General features: G+C 35.8%; 2 protein-coding genes across 2 annotated transcripts in view; one reads left to right on the forward strand and one right to left on the reverse strand.

The window, feature by feature from the left end:
- Positions 1-225: 225 nt before the first annotated feature.
- LOC120349811 (rap guanine nucleotide exchange factor 6-like) overlaps positions 226-20,414 on the forward strand; it is a 116,644-nt gene continuing 96,455 nt past the window's right edge. The window contains exons 1-2 of the mRNA XM_039420719.1: positions 226-431; positions 15,833-16,253. Coding sequence (XP_039276653.1) covers positions 16,185-16,253 — 69 coding nt within the window. The 5' untranslated portion in view covers positions 226-431; positions 15,833-16,184. The remainder of the gene's footprint in view (positions 432-15,832; positions 16,254-20,414) is intronic.
- Positions 5,926-9,417, reverse strand: LOC111057795. Its single transcript, XM_022345263.2, has 3 exons — positions 8,728-9,417; positions 6,498-6,629; positions 5,926-6,189 (listed from the first exon to the last, which is right to left on the reverse strand). Exons 1-3 carry the CDS (start codon positions 9,415-9,417, stop codon positions 5,926-5,928), a joined length of 1,086 nt encoding a protein of 361 aa, XP_022200955.2.

The following is a 20,414-nucleotide window of genomic DNA, read 5'->3' on the forward strand; positions in this document are numbered from 1 at the left end:
TAGTTACTATCGTGTTGATCACCTCGCATAGATACTCTGAATTCAAATTGAATTCACGTAATGTATATGAATTGATACTCTGTATAAACTATTACTTATCACCACAGAAATCTATGTTCTTCTCCAACTTTCTTTGTAATAATAACAGTTTCTTCTCCACACAACTTTCAGTTTTTTTCATATAAATTTATTAACAATTCGATATCTTTGTCTGTTACAGGTCAATTGGGAAAGTGGCAACCGCGGATCACTCAACCCACAAAGCCACCAAAACCGACGTTAACCTGAAGTAAACAAAACGGAGCTTAATTCCATTCCGTGTCAGTTTACGTGTTCACTTGCGTGTGTGTTGGTGCAGCTATCAATTTGGTTTACGTGTTAATTCTGTTCCACACATGCAGCTAAATCAGTGATTTCACTCGTGTCGACGGGTGAGTTTAAATAACAGTAAAACGACGCGAGTTAATTCAGGTTTTTCTTGCACTTCTCTCCAAAGTGCACTCCTCTGGAGAAAGTGTTAATAGTCTAGATTTAATTCACTGCACAAAACTCTATACTCCATTGTTTGTTTTTACAACAATCGTTCCTTGAGACATTGTTGTTAGGTACAGTATTTTTATTTCCATTGTTGTTTTGATGTAATATTCCTTATGCAGCTTAGAATTCGTTTCCAACATATAGCTTGAGATTTCTCCATCTACTATTACCATAGATAAAGGATAAGCATAAGTTTCATATTTCTATATTTCTTGTCTCTGCTATTACCCTGCTATTTACATTGAGTCTAGTGTATATAATGGTTTAGGGTTTGGTCCAGAAAATTTAAATTTATGCCTCATAATTCTACAATTTGTAGAACAGAGCCCCCGCTCAATACTAAGTCCTACAGTGCAAGGACAGAGTTCTTAAAATTAGGTGAGGTTAGGCTGGGTTGGGTGTAGTTGGGTTAGGTTAGGTTAGTTTAGGTTAACAAATTAAATAAGCAAGTAAGCCGATTACTGAGTCAGTGAGGTTACGTCACCTACAGTAACTACTTTTAATGTAAGGTCAGGTGTAACATTAACAACGTTTAAGAGTAATAAAATCAACCATAATCAAACTGAATCAACCACGGTTACAAGTCTATCAAACAAACACTGCCAAGACAAAGACAGTAACTGAAAAGATACATTAAAGTTGCCTCCACACCAGATATTAACAAAATGTTTATTTTTCCTTCCTTATAGATTCTATTAGATTGAACATAACTTATCATACTCATGATGTGCATATGCGTTTGTCAAGCTTCGTGTAATCTAAAAGAATCTATAAGGACGGTAAAATAAACATTTTGTTAATAACCTTGGTGTAAACGCTGCTTAACAGTCGAAAAATACAAAAGACAGCAATCAAACAACCCGAAAGAAAATACTAACTCAAATCCATCAACAGACGCAAAGTCTTTTCTTTTCATTTCATTTATTCATAGACAATAGATACAATTCAGGTAAAAACAACAGGCATTCGCCCAAAACTGCTTTAAACCTTAATTTGGAATAGACGGTCTAGAGGTTATGTAAATAATAACTTAATTCACACACTATTTTGAGTCCAAAAAATGTATGTACTACAATAATTTTGGATTTATCACATTAATTAATTTCAAAATACAAATCCAAACCAAAATCTTCCTTCACAATCACAAAAAATATTAAAAATTTCACTTAAATCCACAAATTATACTCATGTTAAAATTATTATTAGAATTAAAATTTTTCTTGAGACGAAAAGAGAAATGAGGGAGTAAAAATTAGACAAAGAAGAAGAATAGGGTGAGGATGAGAAGTGGTAGAGAGTAGAGGAGTAGAGGAGGGAAAGAGAGAGAGTGAGAGAGTAAACCATCTCTATGGTTCACTCTAGTCTTGGCCGGAAGTTTAAGTTGAAAGACAAAGCATGATTAATGCTACTACAAACTGTACAAACAGTATTGTTCTCTCAGAACAACTGAGTTATATCTATCTATAGTTTATTGAGATGTTTATACCTGAAGCATCTTTGTAACAAGCAAGATATAGAAACCTGTACCTCAAGCTCATATATATTGAGATAAAAGCTGTGCAAAGGCTAAAAATAAACTTTTTACTCGTGATATTTTTCAAAGTTTTTCGATTCGTATATCATCAAGCTATCAAAAAAGAAAGTTTTCTCAGGAAAACACTTTTTTCTGATCGTTACTTTTTGAGATATGAGCGCCTAAAGTTTAAATTTTTGGGACAGAACATTTCAAATTCGGTAAGCGATAAATCCATGTAATTCAGAGGATAGATTCTTCATAGTATTGTTGATCTAGTAAAACAAAAAGTTTCTGAAACTATCAATTTTTAAGATAGTTATTTTTGGTACATTGAATAACTTTTACAAAAATTTATATTTTCAGAACATTTTTGTTTTAATAGATCAACAATACCATGAAGAATCCATCCTCTAAATCTCTTGGATTTATATCGTACCGAATTTGAAGTGGTCTGTCCCAAAAATTCACACTTCAGTCGCTCATACCTCAAAAAGTAATGATCGGAAAAAAATGTTTTCCTGAGAAAACTTTTTAATTTTGATAGCTTGATGATATACAAATCGAAAAACTTTGAAAAATATCAGGAGTAGAAAGTTTATTTTTAGCCTTTGCACAGCCTTAACACCAATCTGTCAGCATTGATTAGATAGGAAAAGCATTGATTTTATGAATGAGAAATGATGACAGTTTAGTAGTGGATCTCACTTTAGTACAGTGCTCTTCTTGTATATACTATCACAGAATTACAAGGATTTTTATAGGAGTTTTCTCTGATACTATGTATACTTGTATAATCTTCCCTTTGATTTCTTCATCTCTTCTTACGTTTTGAACCTTATTAGAATTCCATTAGAGTCCTTGTTGTTCATGTACTATGGCATGACTAATTTCCGTTCGTTTATCAAGCTATCTAAACATGACTTCCTCAGAATGTGCTTGTACCAGCTTGGTAGTGACTTACAGCTGCAATTTTTAAGTGAGTAGTAGAGATGTTTTGTGGTTCGAAATCCACCTAATTCTTTGTCTTTACTTATATATTATCATTACCCACACACAAGCCTATAGTTTGTATGAAATAAGTTGAGACTTGGACCTCAATCCGAAAAATTACAGGGTTGCCAAATCGCAACAGATGAAAATTACTGAGATATTGTATTTATTCAAATGCTAAAGAAATTATTATTAAACGAAAATCCAAATTAAATGATGTAATTCACCCCGAAGACTTCTGCCACTGCAAATATTGACAATTGGGTAAACAGCTGGGAATTCGATGAGCGCTACTTGAAGAATTTGTCCAAGAGAAATTAGTGGACTGTATCTTATTTGTGTGGCAATGAGCCGAATGAATAAAAATGATGAGTAAGAAATAAATAAGTCTTATTACTTGCATGGACGAAATTCCACATATCCGAGATGAGTAACCACTGTGCTTGCAAGACTGATTGCAGCTTGGAGGCAAAATGGTAACTCTGATAGTAGCTAAGAAAAAAGGGTAAGACACCAAATGAAAAGATTGGTTAACAATATTCAATTTAATAAACAACAGAAAATAGTAAAAAATTTATATGAACAAAAACAGCAGTTGCTGTAACTAGATTTCAGATGGGCACATAAGCACAAAAGCAGAAAAAAGAGAATTTGATGTATCTCAAATACAAAATTGACTTTAAAATAATTGTATGAAATTAGATAAATTGCAAAGTTATTTTAATGCCTACTACTCAAATTGACCATGAATTATTAAGAAAATATAATTTTCAAAGGGGTGAATTGCTTTATGAAAATTTAATTTAGGTACTAGACCAAATTCGTAAAGACAAAACAATTTGATAATTCAATAGGTATACAAAATATCTACAGAGAACATTAGCTGTAAATACAAAGGTTAATTAGTACAACAAAAAGAATAATACAATATAGGATGATATGTAAAACAGGGTATGCGCAAGATGCTAACAAAATGCTTGAATTGATTAGATCGATTTGAGTCTTGAATAAATCGAGATAAAGACTTGAAACGTCTCAATCGTAGAAAACATAAGTTGACAAAAATGTTGGTAAAAATGAAAATTATTTAGTGCTGTCTAAAATTGGTAGAAAGCTCATCAATACATAATTATTACACACATCAGAACAATAGCACAATTATTTGAACGCTATATTGCGGTAGCAACCTAATCAAATTACTAAGTCAGTAGATTCAAAACTAGTAAAAATGTGACTTGAATAAAGATAATAATAATAGCAAGGGCTAATTATTGTAATAACTGCAATAGGAAAAGATCTGTAGCAAGGTTACACATAGGCTAGCAAATAAAACGTTGTAAAACAAAGTAGGTTATGTAAATGGAAATGTAAACAAAACAGATTACACAAAAGAAATATACGCTGAAGAGCGATGCAAAGACAAGTCCAAATTTGTAATGGCTTGTATCAAAACTAGTAAAGCAATACTTAGAATGCTTATGTAAATTGGGATTTACAAAATATAGGTTATTATGAAATATACGCCGAAAGGCGATTTAATGACAAGTCCGAGAATTTGTAATAGCTATTACCAGAACTAGTAAAGCAATACTTAGAATGCTTATAATACAATAAACATAATTAGGAAAAACTGAAAAGTTCACTGAAGCGCTGTGGCTTCAAGGTAAGGTTATGTAAAAATTGAATTTGCAATGAAAATTGCTGTTCAAAATATGAAGCAAAGGTGAAGCTTCAAAATGCGATGTTTCAAATATATTGAACGATTAATTGTGAATCCAATAATAACACACATTAAACGGGAGATTATGACAAAGTAGCCTAAAAAAATACAAAATGAAATTGAGGATAAAATATAAAATTACTCAGCTTGAGACATGTTGAATTGAAGAAGTAGGAATGCCCAGGAGAGGACAAAGTGCGACCAGCCTCGACTTGTAGACTTGTGAACATGGAGGTCCACCAAGTATGTGTTCAAATGGATTGAACACCCGATGAAGTTGAACTCCAGACGACCTTCTACGACGAATACTGTGAGTGCACAGTAGAGATGTTGAAGCAGCAGAGTACTATCAACGGAACCTTCTAAGGTTGAAGGCCCCCCGAGAGGTGACAGCGTGGTAAGACCAAGACTGACAAGAGAATAGAAGACGATCCAGAACAGCTTGAACTGGGAACGAATTCCTCGTAGAAGTTATCCTAAGCTGCCGTGCTTAGGAGGAAGTCTGAGTTTTGCCGAAGGAAACGGCCAATGCGGAGAAAACACACTTTGAGTAAAAGTTGTCCACGAGGACGCGGTGCACAAATTGAAATATTGAGCTATTTCAATAAATAACGAAGAGAAATTAAGGATTTATGACTCAAAACGTCGAATATGATTAACGTAACAAGATTTAAAACCAGACATTGGTAAAATGTGAAAAATACGGGAAACTCAGAAATTTTGGTGACTGTGACTTATGGAGAAAGACGCTAACGAACGGCCATGTTGTCGACGAGTGAAGCATCCTACAACCAAAAGGGCGGATGCGGAACGATGTGGAACTAACAGGAAATGACAAGAAAAACACAACGCAATAGACTCAAAACTTCACAGAAAGTCTTGAAAGAGATTAAAAAAATACAATCGCAATGACCATAAAATGATTAAAGAGTCAGACGATAATAATACAAGACGCAAAAGCAATAAATGCGTGACGAACTTACGACCGGGGAAAAAATAAGGGGAAACACATTAAGTTGGCACTGGAAGCGCGCCAGATTCAAAAATGACGAACCGAACAAAGATACAACTGAAAACAAATGAAAGTAGTGCATACATCTAACATAGAGTGGGCCCGTTGGGAAATTCAAGGAATTGCACAACAGATGAAAAATAAAATATGTTAGATGGATGCGATACTTTCAGACTCTTCGTCCAATGGAAGTGGAGCGATGCTGGAGATTGCACGCTTATAAGTACCAGCTTCAGTAAAGACCATGACAACTCTAACTTTGTTGTCCACACCTTTAATCACCTCAGTGATTCGACCTAATTTCCAGACCGCGGGAGGGGCACCTGGATCTTTGAGCAGCACCAGCGTGCCGACGACAATGTTGTCTGACGACGATGTCCATTTTTGCTTTTGTTGCAACGTAACAAGATACTCCTGTGACCAGCGATCCCAAAGTTGACGATTTAAGTCCGCAATCCTTTGCCAACGAGCAAGATGATTTATGTGGTTGGTTTTAGGTTGTTTTGTAGGAAGTGCATTTAGGGGACGACCAATTAGGAAGTGACCTGGTGAAAGATACGCCAAATCATGCGGATCTTCTGAAAGCGGAACGATGGGCCTAGAGTTCAAAATAGCACCAATCTGAGCACTGAGGGTATACATCTCTTCAAAATTAAGTATTTGATTGATAGTGATAATTTTAAAAATACTTTTGAAACTCTTAATGGAGCGTTCCCACAAACCTCCGAAGTGGGGAGCACGAGGCGGGATGAAATTCCATTGTATCCGCCAACTAGTGGCTGCGGTTTGAAGAACACGTTGATTTTGCGAATCAGCAAGAAATTTGTATAGCTCTTGAAGCTCACTGTTAGCACCTGCAAAGGCAGTGCCATTATCGGAATATATTGAATTAGGAATACCACGGATTGAAACGAAACGAGTAAGCGCGGCAAGAAAGGCCTTGGTAGACAATTCTGTGACCACTTCAAGATGTACGGCACGTGTGACCATGCAAACAAATAAAGCTATATGAGCTTTAGCAAATGTGCGAGACTTAGGGCCGCCTAAACGCAAGGTAAGAGGTCCCATGTAATCGACGCCTACATTTAGAAAAGGTGAACCAATATTCACACGAACTGCAGGGAGTTGTCCCATAATCTGTTCAGCTTTGACATGAGAAAAACGGAAACATTTGACACAGGAGCGTAGAATACTTTTGACTACACGTCTAGTAGATGGGATCCAGAATCGCTGTCTAAGCGAAGCCATAGTAGCTTGTACACCAGCATGACACAAACGTTGATGAGTGGCTATTACTAATGCCTTAGTGAATTTGTGCTTACATGGGAGCAATATCTGATGTTGAAAGTCAAAGGGTACATCAGCATGCACAAGTCTACCACCGACTCTGAGCAAATTGTCAACATGCAAAAACGGCGAAAGTGAATGCAAATTATTGCGAGAATCCAACTCGGTTTTCGCTCGCAATTGATGAAGTTCAGGACCAAAGGATTCCTGCTGAACAATTTTCAAGACATGAAGTTCTGCCTCCTGAATTTCAGCTACAGACAATTCACCAAAACAACGTGTGCTAGAATGCCGAACATTGTGAATAAAACGCAAACTGTAGGCTACAACTCGTATTAATTTGAAAGGGTTAGATAATCGAGAAAATAATTTTGAAAATACTGACACTGAAACCTCATTGACAATTGCAATGTTAGCAACATTGGACACAGCAACATTTGAAGAAAATGAATCCCAATGATCTGAGGGCTTGGCTAACCAGGAAGGACCATGCCACCATAGGTTATTTTTAGCAAGCTCTGCTGGCGTCAAACCCCTTGAGATTACATCGGCTGGGTTATTTGAAGTGCGTACGTGATTCCATGTACAAAAGGATGTAGTCTCTTGAATTTCAGCAACGCGGACAGCTACGAATACATCTTTTCTATCGGGTATAGCACGTATCCAGTTGCATACTGTAGTGGAATCAGACCAGAGAAATACATTTGAAATTGATATACCAAGTAAGTTAAAAGCTTTGACAACTCGATTTATGAGACGCGCTAACAATAAAGCGGCCTGAAGTTCCAACTTAGGAATGGAAAGTATTTTGAGTGGAGCTACACGTGATTTCGAACATATCAAACGAGTTTGTATGTTATCTGAGACAGATCGAGCATAAACGCAAGCGCCAAAAGCGGTGGAACTGGCGTCTGAAAAACCATGCAGTTCAATGGCTGAATTTGCATGTACACTGAGAACACAACGAGGAATTGAAATTTGCGGCACATCAGGTAATTGATGGAAAATATTGAGCCATTCTTTTAACAAATCGGTAGGAAGCTTTTCATCCCAGTCTAATTTCAGCAACCACAATTTTTGTAGAAAAATTTTGGGAAGAACAACTACAGGACTTACAAGACCAAGCGGATCATAAATACTAGCTACTACTGAAAGTATTTCACGTTTGGTGAAAGACGATTTTTGCAAATCTTTAGAAACGTTTGATGCAATGGACAATTCATCCAAACTGGAATTCCACATTAGACCTAATGCTTTTGTAATACTTCCATCAGCTTCAGAGACGGGCTTGATGACTGAAGTTTCAACTAAATGAGATGGAATTGATGCTAAGAGCTCAGATGAGCAAGACATGAACTTTCTTAATTCAAAACCTCCGCTTTGAAGTAAGAGAATTAATTGTTGAGCAAGTGAAATAGCTGTTTTGACATCAGGTCCGCCCGTGATACAATCATCAATGTAGAAATCCTGGTGAACGGATTGATAGACCGGAGAATCGGGACTAGTCTCTAATTCCGCAAGCTTATTCAAAGTGCGCGTAGCAAGAAATGCAGCAGGAGCGGTACCATAAGTAATGGTGTTCAACTGAAATTGTTGTAGCGGCAATGACGGATCATCTCGCCAAAAGATTCTATGAAAATTTCTATCAGAAGACTGAAGAAGAACTTGACGGTACATCTTAGCTATATCAGCTGTGAAAGCAATTTTATGCATACGAAAACGTAACACGATATCAAACAAGTCTGGTTGAACTGTGGGCCCTTTGAACAGGAGCTCATTGAGCGACACTCCAGAATTCGTTTTAGCACTGGCATCAAAGACTACTCTTAATTTGGTGGTGGTTGAGTCCGGCTTGAAAACTGCGTGGTGGGGAATGTAGTACACCTTTTCATGATCAGATGGGGGATCAACCAGAGTCATATGATTCAATTCTTGATATTCGCGCATGAATTCCACATATTGAGATTTCAACTCAGGTTGAGTGGAAAGTCGTTTTTCTAATGAACTGAATCGCTTTCGCGCTTGAAATTCGGATTGCCCTAAAGTGAAAAAATTATCCTTACGTGGAAGGGTGACCATAAATCGACCATCTTCTAAACGCATTGTGGTTTCATTGTAATGTTTTTCAACCTTGACTTCTTCAGCAGTTAGGGGTGCAATCGGAGTGAGCTCTTCAGTTTTCCAGAATTTTTCCAATTGATTAGAAATTTCAAAACTAGAGACAAAGTTCGAATTTGCATGATTGGGGCTGCAAATAGGCTGAGAAAGTTTCAATTTACCAAACACTATCCAACCTAGTCGTGTGTTTTGAATGATGGGACAACATGGATCGACCTTGATTTGTCCACCAGTCATGATGGATGCAAAAACTGACACATTAAGAAGAATATCAATTCCCTTGGGTTGATCAAAATGAGGATCTGCCAATTTGATTGTAGTAGGAATTTGAAATTCTGAGAGATCCAATTTGGATGCTGGCAAATTTAAAGAGATTTTGTTCACAACTAAAAATTCCTCTGTGGTGGACCAACTTTGGTCTGTCGACTTGACAGTTACTGAATGCACAACAGTGGATTTTACGGGAGTACTGGAAACAGTGTGAATCATGATATCTTTGTGCAACATAGGAAGTCCTAGGCGAGTAGCTAAGTGTCCAGCTATTAAGCAAGAATCACTGCCTGTATCCAATAATGCGCGGCACAAAACGGGTTGACCTGTCGAGTCCAAAACCATAACTTCAGCAGTAGGCATAATAGAAAGAGAAGACCTCTGATTGTTGTTGCTGAAAGCAGAACAACTGGAATAAATTGCAATATGATTGTTGGATGCTTTAAAAACTGGATCCGTATGAGCGGAAGACTGATGCGAACTGCCTGAGCAACCTAAGTCACTGATTGGGTATGTGCTAGTGGCAGGTTGATAACTGCTAGTCTGGTGACTGTCAACTTCTCTTGAAGACCTCGATGTCGACGGCGAGTTAATTGTTGAACATGCGCAGGAACCTAACACAGGTTGCACAGGACTAGATTGAATACTATTTGAAACAGCATTATTACCATTTCCTACGTTGGCATTGAAGGAACCTTCATGCAGCAGAGTGTGGTGCTTCCTACCGCATTGACGACAGGCACCTAGACAGGAATGTCCAAAAGCATAGGGCTTCAAACAATTGAAACAGAGTGACTTTCTCTTGACAGCTTCTCCACGAGCACTGGGAGCCAGCTTGAGCAATGATGGACAGCTGAAAACGTTATGACTTGTTTCTTTGCAAAACAAACAAGCAACACTTTTCTGAAATTGATTAGATTTAAACCTATTATTGTTATTGAATTGCTGCTGAGCAGCAGGCTTACTTGTGGAATGCATTGCCTTAGCATTGTTGCCATTATTAATAACAGATTTATGAAATTCCTTTGAGTTGCTTGCAGTACTTGAAGAAACGGCTTGCGCTACTTTATGTTGAGCTTCCATGAAACTCCATAGATTTTCCATTGAGGGAACAGCAACTAATGAGATGTGTCTTTCCCAATCTCTCAATGTGCGAGCATCAAAACGAGAAGTAAAAATATACATGTAAAGCAAACTTTTGATATCAACTTCTAAATTGATTGACTCTAAAGCATGAATGTTTGTTTTGAGATGGTCAATGAAATTTCTCCAAGAGGGAGCTGAATTTGAATTCAGAGCAGGTGGCGTTAAGATAGCAGCAACATGAGTGTCTGCTATTAAGCGAGGGTTGTCATAACGCTGCTTAAGCAAAGTCCAAGCTAAGTCAAAATTTCCATGTGGAACGTTCAAAATACGGTTAAGAGCTTCACCACTGAGGGCTTGCTTTAAGTATTGAAACTTTACACTAGGTGACACAGAAACGTTATCAGCAACTATAGCCGAGAATGATGAACGAAATTCTAACCAACGCTCAAAATCTCCTCCGAAACTGGGGAGCGGAATCTCTGGGAGTTTAAAACCCTGAAATTGAAAATCGGGCTGCCGAGTATAATGAGGTGGTGATTGAGGTTGAGGTTGATTGACTTCAGCCACTGAAGGTGACATTTGATTATGAGTGGGATTTCTCACTACTGGTTGATTACCAACAGCTGTTTGCTGAGACACATTAGGATATGTCATTTGATTATTTATGTGCAAATCTTGTACGGGCATATCTTGTGATATGTCATGAGATAAGATTTGGTTGTCACAAGTTTGATGCTGTAGCATCTGTTGCTGACTTTCGAAAGATTCACAAGTAATAGTAAGTTTAGCTACAACTTCAGTGAACTTTTGCATACAAGATACATGAGCGTCATGATCGATAGATTCATGATCGATTTGAAAGAAACAATCATCATAGAGCTCTTCTAATTTAGATAGTCGAGATCTTACGGTTAACAATTTTTGAAAATCATCAGTGTTTCTAATGATTGCATTCATATACTCGCTATGAATTCGCACAATTTCTCTAGCTACACCAATCCATTGTTGAACCATGGATTTTGGTTTTGTACTTGCTTTTGACTTGGACGACATATTGAAAAATACTAATTACAAATATAAATTTATAATACGACCTGAGCACCATCCACAGTAATAGCTGTGCGCAAAAATGTTCTTGTCACATAGAACAGTAGCAGGTTCGTTGATCTTGGGTGCAACGAAGAGCGATTGAGCGGCAAGACTTGGGCCAGCTTGTGCGCAGTGCGGTGTGGTGAGTCAAACAGGTGGTTGCAATGTTGTGCCAGTACGTAGCAGTGCGCTCGGCAATTGCAGCAATAGCATGAAAACCAGAATACACAGTGCGTTAATCCTAAGTAAGTTTAACACAATACACAGACATTTAAAAAATACACAAGAGATCCAATCATTTGGCATCGATAAAAATTTCAGCAATTACTGATTGTCCAGTGAAAGTGAAATGGGACTTTACAAATGGAAATATGAGGATGGCCTCCAAGGATCACTGAGATCAGCCGGCACGCGAGGACCAAAAACATGAAGAATTTGTCCAAGAGAAATTAGTGGACTGTATCTTATTTGTGTGGCAATGAGCCGAATGAATAAAAATGATGAGTAAGAAATAAATAAGTCTTATTACTTGCATGGACGAAATTCCACATATCCGAGATGAGTAACCACTGTGCTTGCAAGACTGATTGCAGCTTGGAGGCAAAATGGTAACTCTGATAGTAGCTAAGAAAAAAGGGTAAGACACCAAATGAAAAGATTGGTTAACAATATTCAATTTAATAAACAACAGAAAATAGTAAAAAATTTATATGAACAAAAACAGCAGTTGCTGTAACTAGATTTCAGATGGGCACATAAGCACAAAAGCAGAAAAAAGAGAATTTGATGTATCTCAAATACAAAATTGACTTTAAAATAATTGTATGAAATTAGATAAATTGCAAAGTTATTTTAATGCCTACTACTCAAATTGACCATGAATTATTAAGAAAATATAATTTTCAAAGGGGTGAATTGCTTTATGAAAATTTAATTTAGGTACTAGACCAAATTCGTAAAGACAAAACAATTTGATAATTCAATAGGTATACAAAATATCTACAGAGAACATTAGCTGTAAATACAAAGGTTAATTAGTACAACAAAAAGAATAATACAATATAGGATGATATGTAAAACAGGGTATGCGCAAGATGCTAACAAAATGCTTGAATTGATTAGATCGATTTGAGTCTTGAATAAATCGAGATAAAGACTTGAAACGTCTCAATCGTAGAAAACATAAGTTGACAAAAATGTTGGTAAAAATGAAAATTACTCAGCTTGAGACATGTTGAATTGAAGAAGTAGGAATGCCCAGGAGAGGACAAAGTGCGACCAGCCTCGACTTGTAGACTTGTGAACATGGATGTCCACCAAGTATGTGTTCAAATGGATTGAACACCCGATGAAGTTGAACTCCAGACGACCTTCTACGACGAATACTGTGAGTGCACAGTAGAGATGTTGAAGCAGCAGAGTACTATCAACGGAACCTTCTAAGGTTGAAGGCCCCCCGAGAGGTGACAGCGTGGTAAGACCAAGACTGACAAGAGAATAGAAGACGATCCAGAACAGCTTGAACTGGGAACGAATTCCTCGTAGAAGTTATCCTAAGCTGCCGTGCTTAGGAGGAAGTCTGAGTTTTGCCGAAGGAAACGGCCAATGCGGAGAAAACACACTTTGAGTAAAAGTTGTCCACGAGGACGCGGTGCACAAATTGAAATATTGAGCTATTTCAATAAATAACGAAGAGAAATTAATGATTTATGACTCAAAACGTCGAATATGATTAACGTAACAAGATTTAAAACCAGACATTGGTAAAATGTGAAAAATACGGGAAACTCAGAAATTTTGGTGACTGTGACTTATGGAGAAAGACGCTAACGAACGGCCATGTTGTCGACGAGTGAAGCATCCTACAACCAAAAGGGCGGATGCGGAACGATGTGGAACTAACAGGAAATGACAAGAAAAACACAACGCAATAGACTCAAAACTTCACAGAAAGTCTTGAAAGAGATTAAAAAAAATACAATCGCAATGACCATAAAATGATTAAAGAGTCAGACGATAATAATACAAGACACAAAAGCAATAAATGCGTGACGAACTTACGACTGGGGAAAAAATAAGGGGAAACACATTAAGTTGGCACTGGAAGCGCGCCAGATTCAAAAATGACGAACCGAACAAAGATACAACTGAAAACAAATGAAAGTAGTGCATACATCTAACAGATGGTATGGTGATTTAATAATAAATTATTTGATTTGAAGTTTCACTTTGAATTGAAAAAAAGTATAACAATAATTGATGAGCCTCATTTAATCATTGATAAAAAACATTTGAAGGATCTCATTATCAGATTATTTGCCAATGTGTAATAGAATGACTCATTATTTATTATGCATTCATAGAATGAAATAATTCCAAACTTATTATGAATTATATTGGAAAAGGAACAACAGCTTATGTTGATATCAGCAGCATGAGATAATACTGAGAGGGAAATTATGGAGTACTGTAGTATCACACAGAATATATATTTCCTTTCTCCTCTCTGAGAAGTTAGTACATAGTGTGTGATTCACTGTATGGTGTGTGCATGTGTGCGTGTATGCGCTTCATAAAATGAAAAGACAGCAGAGCAGAGCAAGCCGATCATCTACTAGTAATATTGGATAATTGCCAATCGTGACTTGTTTTTATGTTCAATTTAATATTTTCTGTATGTACCTATAATAATATTAATTATCCCCTCCTTAGCTATGGTTTTAATAAAACCATAGAGAAACTACATACAAATAGTAAAATAAGTTTATCTATGGAAAACCCTTACGCACCTTTTTTACCAACTGAAATCAAACTACCTATGATTTTAAATGTAGAAATGTCATTCCATAGTAAATGAAGTTCCAATTGATCTCTATTCTTACAACTATTATTGTACTAATATTAGTTATATCATTACATTCCTCTTCTCAGCCATTAATTTAATTAAACCATCAAGAAACTACATAAATAAAGTTCATCTATGGTATAACCTTTCGCGCCTTTTTCATCAACTGAAAAGGTTTATCTATGGTAAAACCCTTACGCACATTTTTTACCAACTGAAATCAAACCACCTATAATTTTAAATGTAGAAATTTCATTTCATATTAAATTAAGATTTAATTGATCTCTATTCATACAATTATTGTACTTATATTAATTATATCATTACATTCCTCTTCTTAGCCATTCAAACCATCAAGAAACTACATGAATAAAGTTCATCTATGGTATAACCTTTCGCGCCTTTTTCATCAACTGAAAAGGTTTATCTATGGTAAAACCCTTACGCACCTTTTTTACCAACTGAAATCAAACTACCTATGATTTTAAATGTAGAAATTTCATTTCATATTAAATTAAGATTTAATTGATCTCCATTCATACAATATATTGTACTAATATATCGTTACAAATTTATATTAATCATTATTGTTTTATGAGCAAAATGAAAATACATGCTTCTGCTTTAGTGACAGAGATGATTGAAAAAACTGTAGACTATTCTGTCATCATTGGAAAGTGGGAAAACATGTTTGGAATATGTGATGAGAGACGAGCATATTCAATAAAATTTTGACTGACAAGTTCGCTGTCACTTTGCCAGTGATTACTGGATTTTCTCGAGTCTTCATCACGAATATTCATCACATTTTGTCACGATTAATTGAGAGGAAAATCCCGAGTTTTTATATTTAACTGTCACTTTGTTTTGTTTTGAAACTGATGTCAATGAAAATCACGAATCATATTTTTGAAGATGCTTTCTGATTTGTCCAAGGAAAAAATATTAAAGTTTCCACATATTTTAGGATCATTAATTGATACTAGATTCTAGTTTATTCCTAAATTCCTGGATTCTAAATTGCTGAAACATCCATGACCTAACAAGTTTTTTTACAGCATTCCAAGTTCCATATCACCCTAATTAATTTTGATTCGAAGTATGTTTTTTTCTCATTAATTCACCACAATTTATTACAACCAACTTATCATCAACTATTAAAATTTCACAGTTTTTAACGAACTTTCTTCATGGTCCATTCAATTAATATCCTTCAACAAGTGGTACCATTCAATAGCTCTCTCCACTTTCCATCTATTAATTAATTACAAATAGAGTTTTGTGCAGTGTTTTAATGAAATTTTAGTAGCAATAAATTCCTGGTAGCAATTAGTTTTAATGAGTCCGTTATTTTTTCTCCAGCTGCAGCAAATTAGTTTTTCATTGAAGTTGAATCGTCGTCAATCAGTTAATGATAGTGGTTGATTAATATTACTGGTGGAAACTATTACTAGATTTGAAAGAAGTTTTGATTCAAGAAGTGATAATAACATCTAGATTTGAAAGTGTTTGGAGAAATTGTAAAAAATACGGGGATCAGTCGTTCAGTGTGTGTTCGACATAAGTGTTGTCTAGTGGAGAGTAACTTGTGGTTTTTGGGGACGTTTTCGGGAATTTTCGGGGTGTTATTAGTGTTTGGAGACTGGATTAGTGCGTGAAAATTGGTCGGATTATGGATATGTTGCTCAGATTGCAGTGATGGCGGCAGAGCGAAATGTCGGAATACATAGATCCTCACTTTATCAGGGCTTTGGCCAAACCGCCCGACAAACGAAATCTCCAGGTTAGTGATAGTTTTATTCATAAATCCAAGTTTGAATCTAGTTTTAAGTTTAACTCTACTTTTACCTGAAGTATCATTTTTATAACTCAAAATTTTGTTTCTCATGACAAAAATCTCACTGACTAATGTTTGAACGAACTCAACATGTGTTTCATCGTAAATTCTAAAAACCAGTTACTTTTTTACTTTCCTTGCCCTATTACCATATAATAGGTAAGGAAAGTATAGCTTTCCGAAAAAAATTAAGGTACCCCAATTTCTAAATTTTTATACGTTTCAAGGTCCCTTGAGTCTAAAAAAGTGGTTTTTGGGTATTGGTCTGTGTGTGTGTGTGTATTTTGTGTGTGTGTGTGTGTATGAGTGTATGTGTGTCTGTGTACACGATATCTCATCTCCCAATTAACGGAATGACTTGAAATTTGGAACTTAAGGTCCTTACAATAAAAGGATCCGACACGAACAATTTCGATCAAATGCAATTCAAGATGGCGGCTAAAATGGCGAAAATGCTGTCAAAAACAGGGGTTTCTCGAAAACGGCTCCAAAGATTTTGATCAAATTTATACCTATGATCAAATTCGAGAAAATGTGATTATTCAATTGCAAACTGTTGATTCTATTAAATCATTCACTATGGATGAGCAGACCTCGTGTGTCTCCAGCGTTATTGTCCTGTCACCGGTTGGCTCATATCTTTGAATATAGTAGACTTGCGATGCGCGTGAACACTAGCGTCAGGTGATTAATTTTAATAACGGCAAGGAAAGTTGTGTGAGTGCGCCACACCAGATTTTTTTAATTGTGAAAAGGAGTGAATTTCACTCCTGTTCTATGCCAATGTTGAATCCGTCATGATCTAGACTTCTGCACGGTGCAGATGTATGTCAATTGACTACACATTCGTTGTTGTCAATTTTAATATATCCAGTCATATGGGCTTGCATGAAAGGATTGAAATTTCGCACAACTTGGCAACACGGATATACTTTCCAAGTCTGAGCATGTTCAAGTTTTATTCAGTATGGTGACTGAATAAAGTGTTGTAGAGTAAAGTGACTGATACCAAGTCCATAGTGAGTTCCACGTTCTAATGGCAGTGGAGAAAGACAGGTGAACAGCGATGCCGAATCTCTGCTTTGCCACTGCCTTTTATAGAGGATATCTGATATACCGTTTATAATATTCAAAGTTAATCATTATTTTACAGTTTTAAGTTATTAGTGAGTATTATTTTTTATTCAATTTGGTTTGTAAACAATCTAAATTAGAACTTTTCTGTTTTCAAATATTTGGACCGAAAATTGAACCTGAATTCAAGTGTATGGAACATACTTTTTGGACCATTTATAGTGTATAAATCAAAATTCGGGGAAGAAACAGTTTTGGGCTGTACCTGTTAGTCCTTCCCCAATCATTTTGAAGAATTGTGTTCTGTTTATCAATAAATAATAATAACGAGCGAAGCTCGGTGCCCCTATATTGTAATATTAACTGTTCGTCAAGAAAATGTATTCTTCAATTAATAAGGCTACAGTTTCATGATTGATATTGAATATTTTGTTAACTTATAATATTTCTACATTGTTACAAAACGAAATGGCAACTTTGAGGAGTTAGAAAAGGATAGCGACATCTGCTTTGTCGAATGATAGACAAGGATAGCAACACCAATAATTTTAATCAACAACTGTCATTATAACGTGGACCTCACTATAGTAGATGAGCAGAACAGCTGTGGTGAATCAGCTGTGACCTTGCATCACCATCTAGAGGTAGCCGACTGTGAATGTCCTGACTCCTGACTCACTGGAGTGGTCGCGCGCCTTTCAAGATCAAAACCGTCTCAATCGATTCGGCCTCGATCATTTTAATAGAATCATCGTCTGTCGTTTATAAATATCTAGTCTACCGGTAGTCACAACCCGGTTCAAGGCTGTATTTACATGAAACTGTCGATTTGAATTTAACGGGAATTAAGTTGGTTGAGTTTTCAGATTTCAATACTGTTAACTCATGAATATTATTGACGAATTCTATCCAGCAGGAGGCTGGTGAACGATTGATTGAATTGAATATTTTGCAATGAATTTTTGTGAACTTTAACATTAGGTATTAGATAGGACAAGTGTTTAACAAGTGTTTATCCAGCTTGACGCTGGTGAACGATTGATTGAATTGAATATATTGCAGTGAATTTTTGTAAACTTAATCATTTGGTATTAGACAGGACAAGTGTTTAGTTTTCGCTTAGGTTATGCTCCAAATAAAATACTCTCACCAGCGGGCAAGGCTTAATTTTGCTGGTGATGCCAAATTACACATGAAATAGTTATTTGTATATCTAGAGTGAAAAGTACGACTTTTTCTCCCTGTGGGAAAAAGTTTGAAGCCCGAGGCAAAGCCGAGGGCAACAATTTTCCTGAGAGAGAAAAAGTATTTTTCGCTCATGATTTACACAACATTTTTCCTCCATCTACATTTTTTTATAGAAACTGCAAATAAAATCATTTCAATAACTTACGTATTGGTGACAATGTTTCCTAACAACATAACCTAAAATCTAAAACCTAAAAACCGGTCGGCTGATTGGCACTGCCGATTGCGCTATCTATCGGCTAAAGTTGTAACAATTATATCAGCTGAGCGGCTACCAAAAATGGCTGACTCCAGATAACGCGTTTCAAATTTGAATTGCAGAACAAAAATATTTGTTGGCTGGTATTTTGAATAGAATAAAATATTTTTAAGATTGTATAAATTTTTATCGTCTACTAATATTAAGAATATAATATCATACAAACATATATTTCATGACTTGATCAAATTTCTTGTTGTGGTATTGAATTCAGTTGACTCAATGACATACACCTCTATTACGCTTTCTCATCTGAGCTTAGACCATCTAACCTATTACAATGTGAGTTTTTGAAATAGAGATGCTTCCCATGTTATTTAAATGGAGTCACTTTTCCTCCCTAGGGAGTTTTTCTGTTTTTTACTACCGAGAGCGAAAAAGTGACACTTTAGTATTATGTTTCAGGGAGTAAAGAAAGTACTTTAGACAGTAGGTGGAGGAAAAGTATCTAATTATGATTTTGGTATAATTTATGCTTACTTTTTATTTCATAATTTTGATTATAAAATTATATATTTTCTTTTATTTGTTTTGAATATGTATTTATTGTATGGCAAATAAATGATTTGAAAAAATCAAACTTGAGTTTCCAACTTAAGGATTGTATATAGCTTATCTATCTAGTATATCTATATTATTATTATTCTTGCTTCCAACCGACCAAATACCGGCGTTGCCAGATTATATGAAATTAATATTTTTTCAGGTAGGCCCTAAATATATTTAGTTTGACAACGCTATATTGACTCACGTCCAGAGAGTATCTATAGAATATAATTACATTATAAAGCATTGTTTTGATGGGCTTTTAAAAAAACGGCAAAATGAACGATAGTTCGATTTCGATTTGAACAGTTCCTTTTTTCTTCTCAACTTTCTGCCGATGCGTGAACACTCCCATAAGAACCAATGTTAATTTAAAGTGAATTCTGTCGTCTGTCCGTTACGAAAACACCCCTTAAAGTGAGAATCTCGTTTCAAAGTCAGTGAAAATTATAGTAACGCATTTTTGTTATAGTGAGGTCCACGTTGTTATGGCAGTATTTGATAAACATTAGTGTTGCTATCCTTGTCTATCATTCAACAAAGAAGATAGCGCTATCCTTTTCTGGCTCTGCAATGTTGACAGATCGTTTCTTAATAATGTATATACAGTATAATATCCTATTATATTAAGCGAACAATATCTGTATATATTTTTATAATTGGTTATTTATATTTATGGTTATTTATTTATGTTTAACGGATCTCGAAAACGGCTCTAACGATTTTCACGAGATTTGGAACATAGTAGGTTTATGATATAAAAATTCGATTGCACTAGGTCTCGTCCTTGGGAAAACTCGCTGAACGACATTAAAAGGATAATTCGTCCTTGGCTGAAACAGCTGAGACTTCCGTCGTCTGTGGATAGTAAAACGTGAGTGAGTGATTCTGTGGAAAATGAAAATATCGCATCCCCGAAATTCATAAGCTGACGTATAGCCAGCTGTGAAAAATATAAACACGATAATTTTAGTGAATTG

Source organism: Nilaparvata lugens, chromosome 2 (genome assembly GCF_014356525.2).
Source record: "Nilaparvata lugens isolate BPH chromosome 2, ASM1435652v1, whole genome shotgun sequence".
Lineage (NCBI taxonomy): Eukaryota > Metazoa > Arthropoda > Insecta > Hemiptera > Delphacidae > Nilaparvata > Nilaparvata lugens.

Coding starts and splice junctions, on each gene's coding strand:
- LOC111057795 (XM_022345263.2), bottom strand. CDS start 9,417: ATGACTGGTGGACAAATCAAGGTCGATCCATGTTGTCCCATCATTCAA. Junction 6,630..8,727: donor TAGCTAAGATGTACCGTCAA/GTTCTTCTTCAG, acceptor CTGCCTTTGCAG/GTGCTAACAGTGAGCTTCAA. Junction 6,190..6,497: donor TCGTGCTCCCCACTTCGGAG/GTTTGTGGGAAC, acceptor CGCTGGTCACAG/GAGTATCTTGTTACGTTGCA.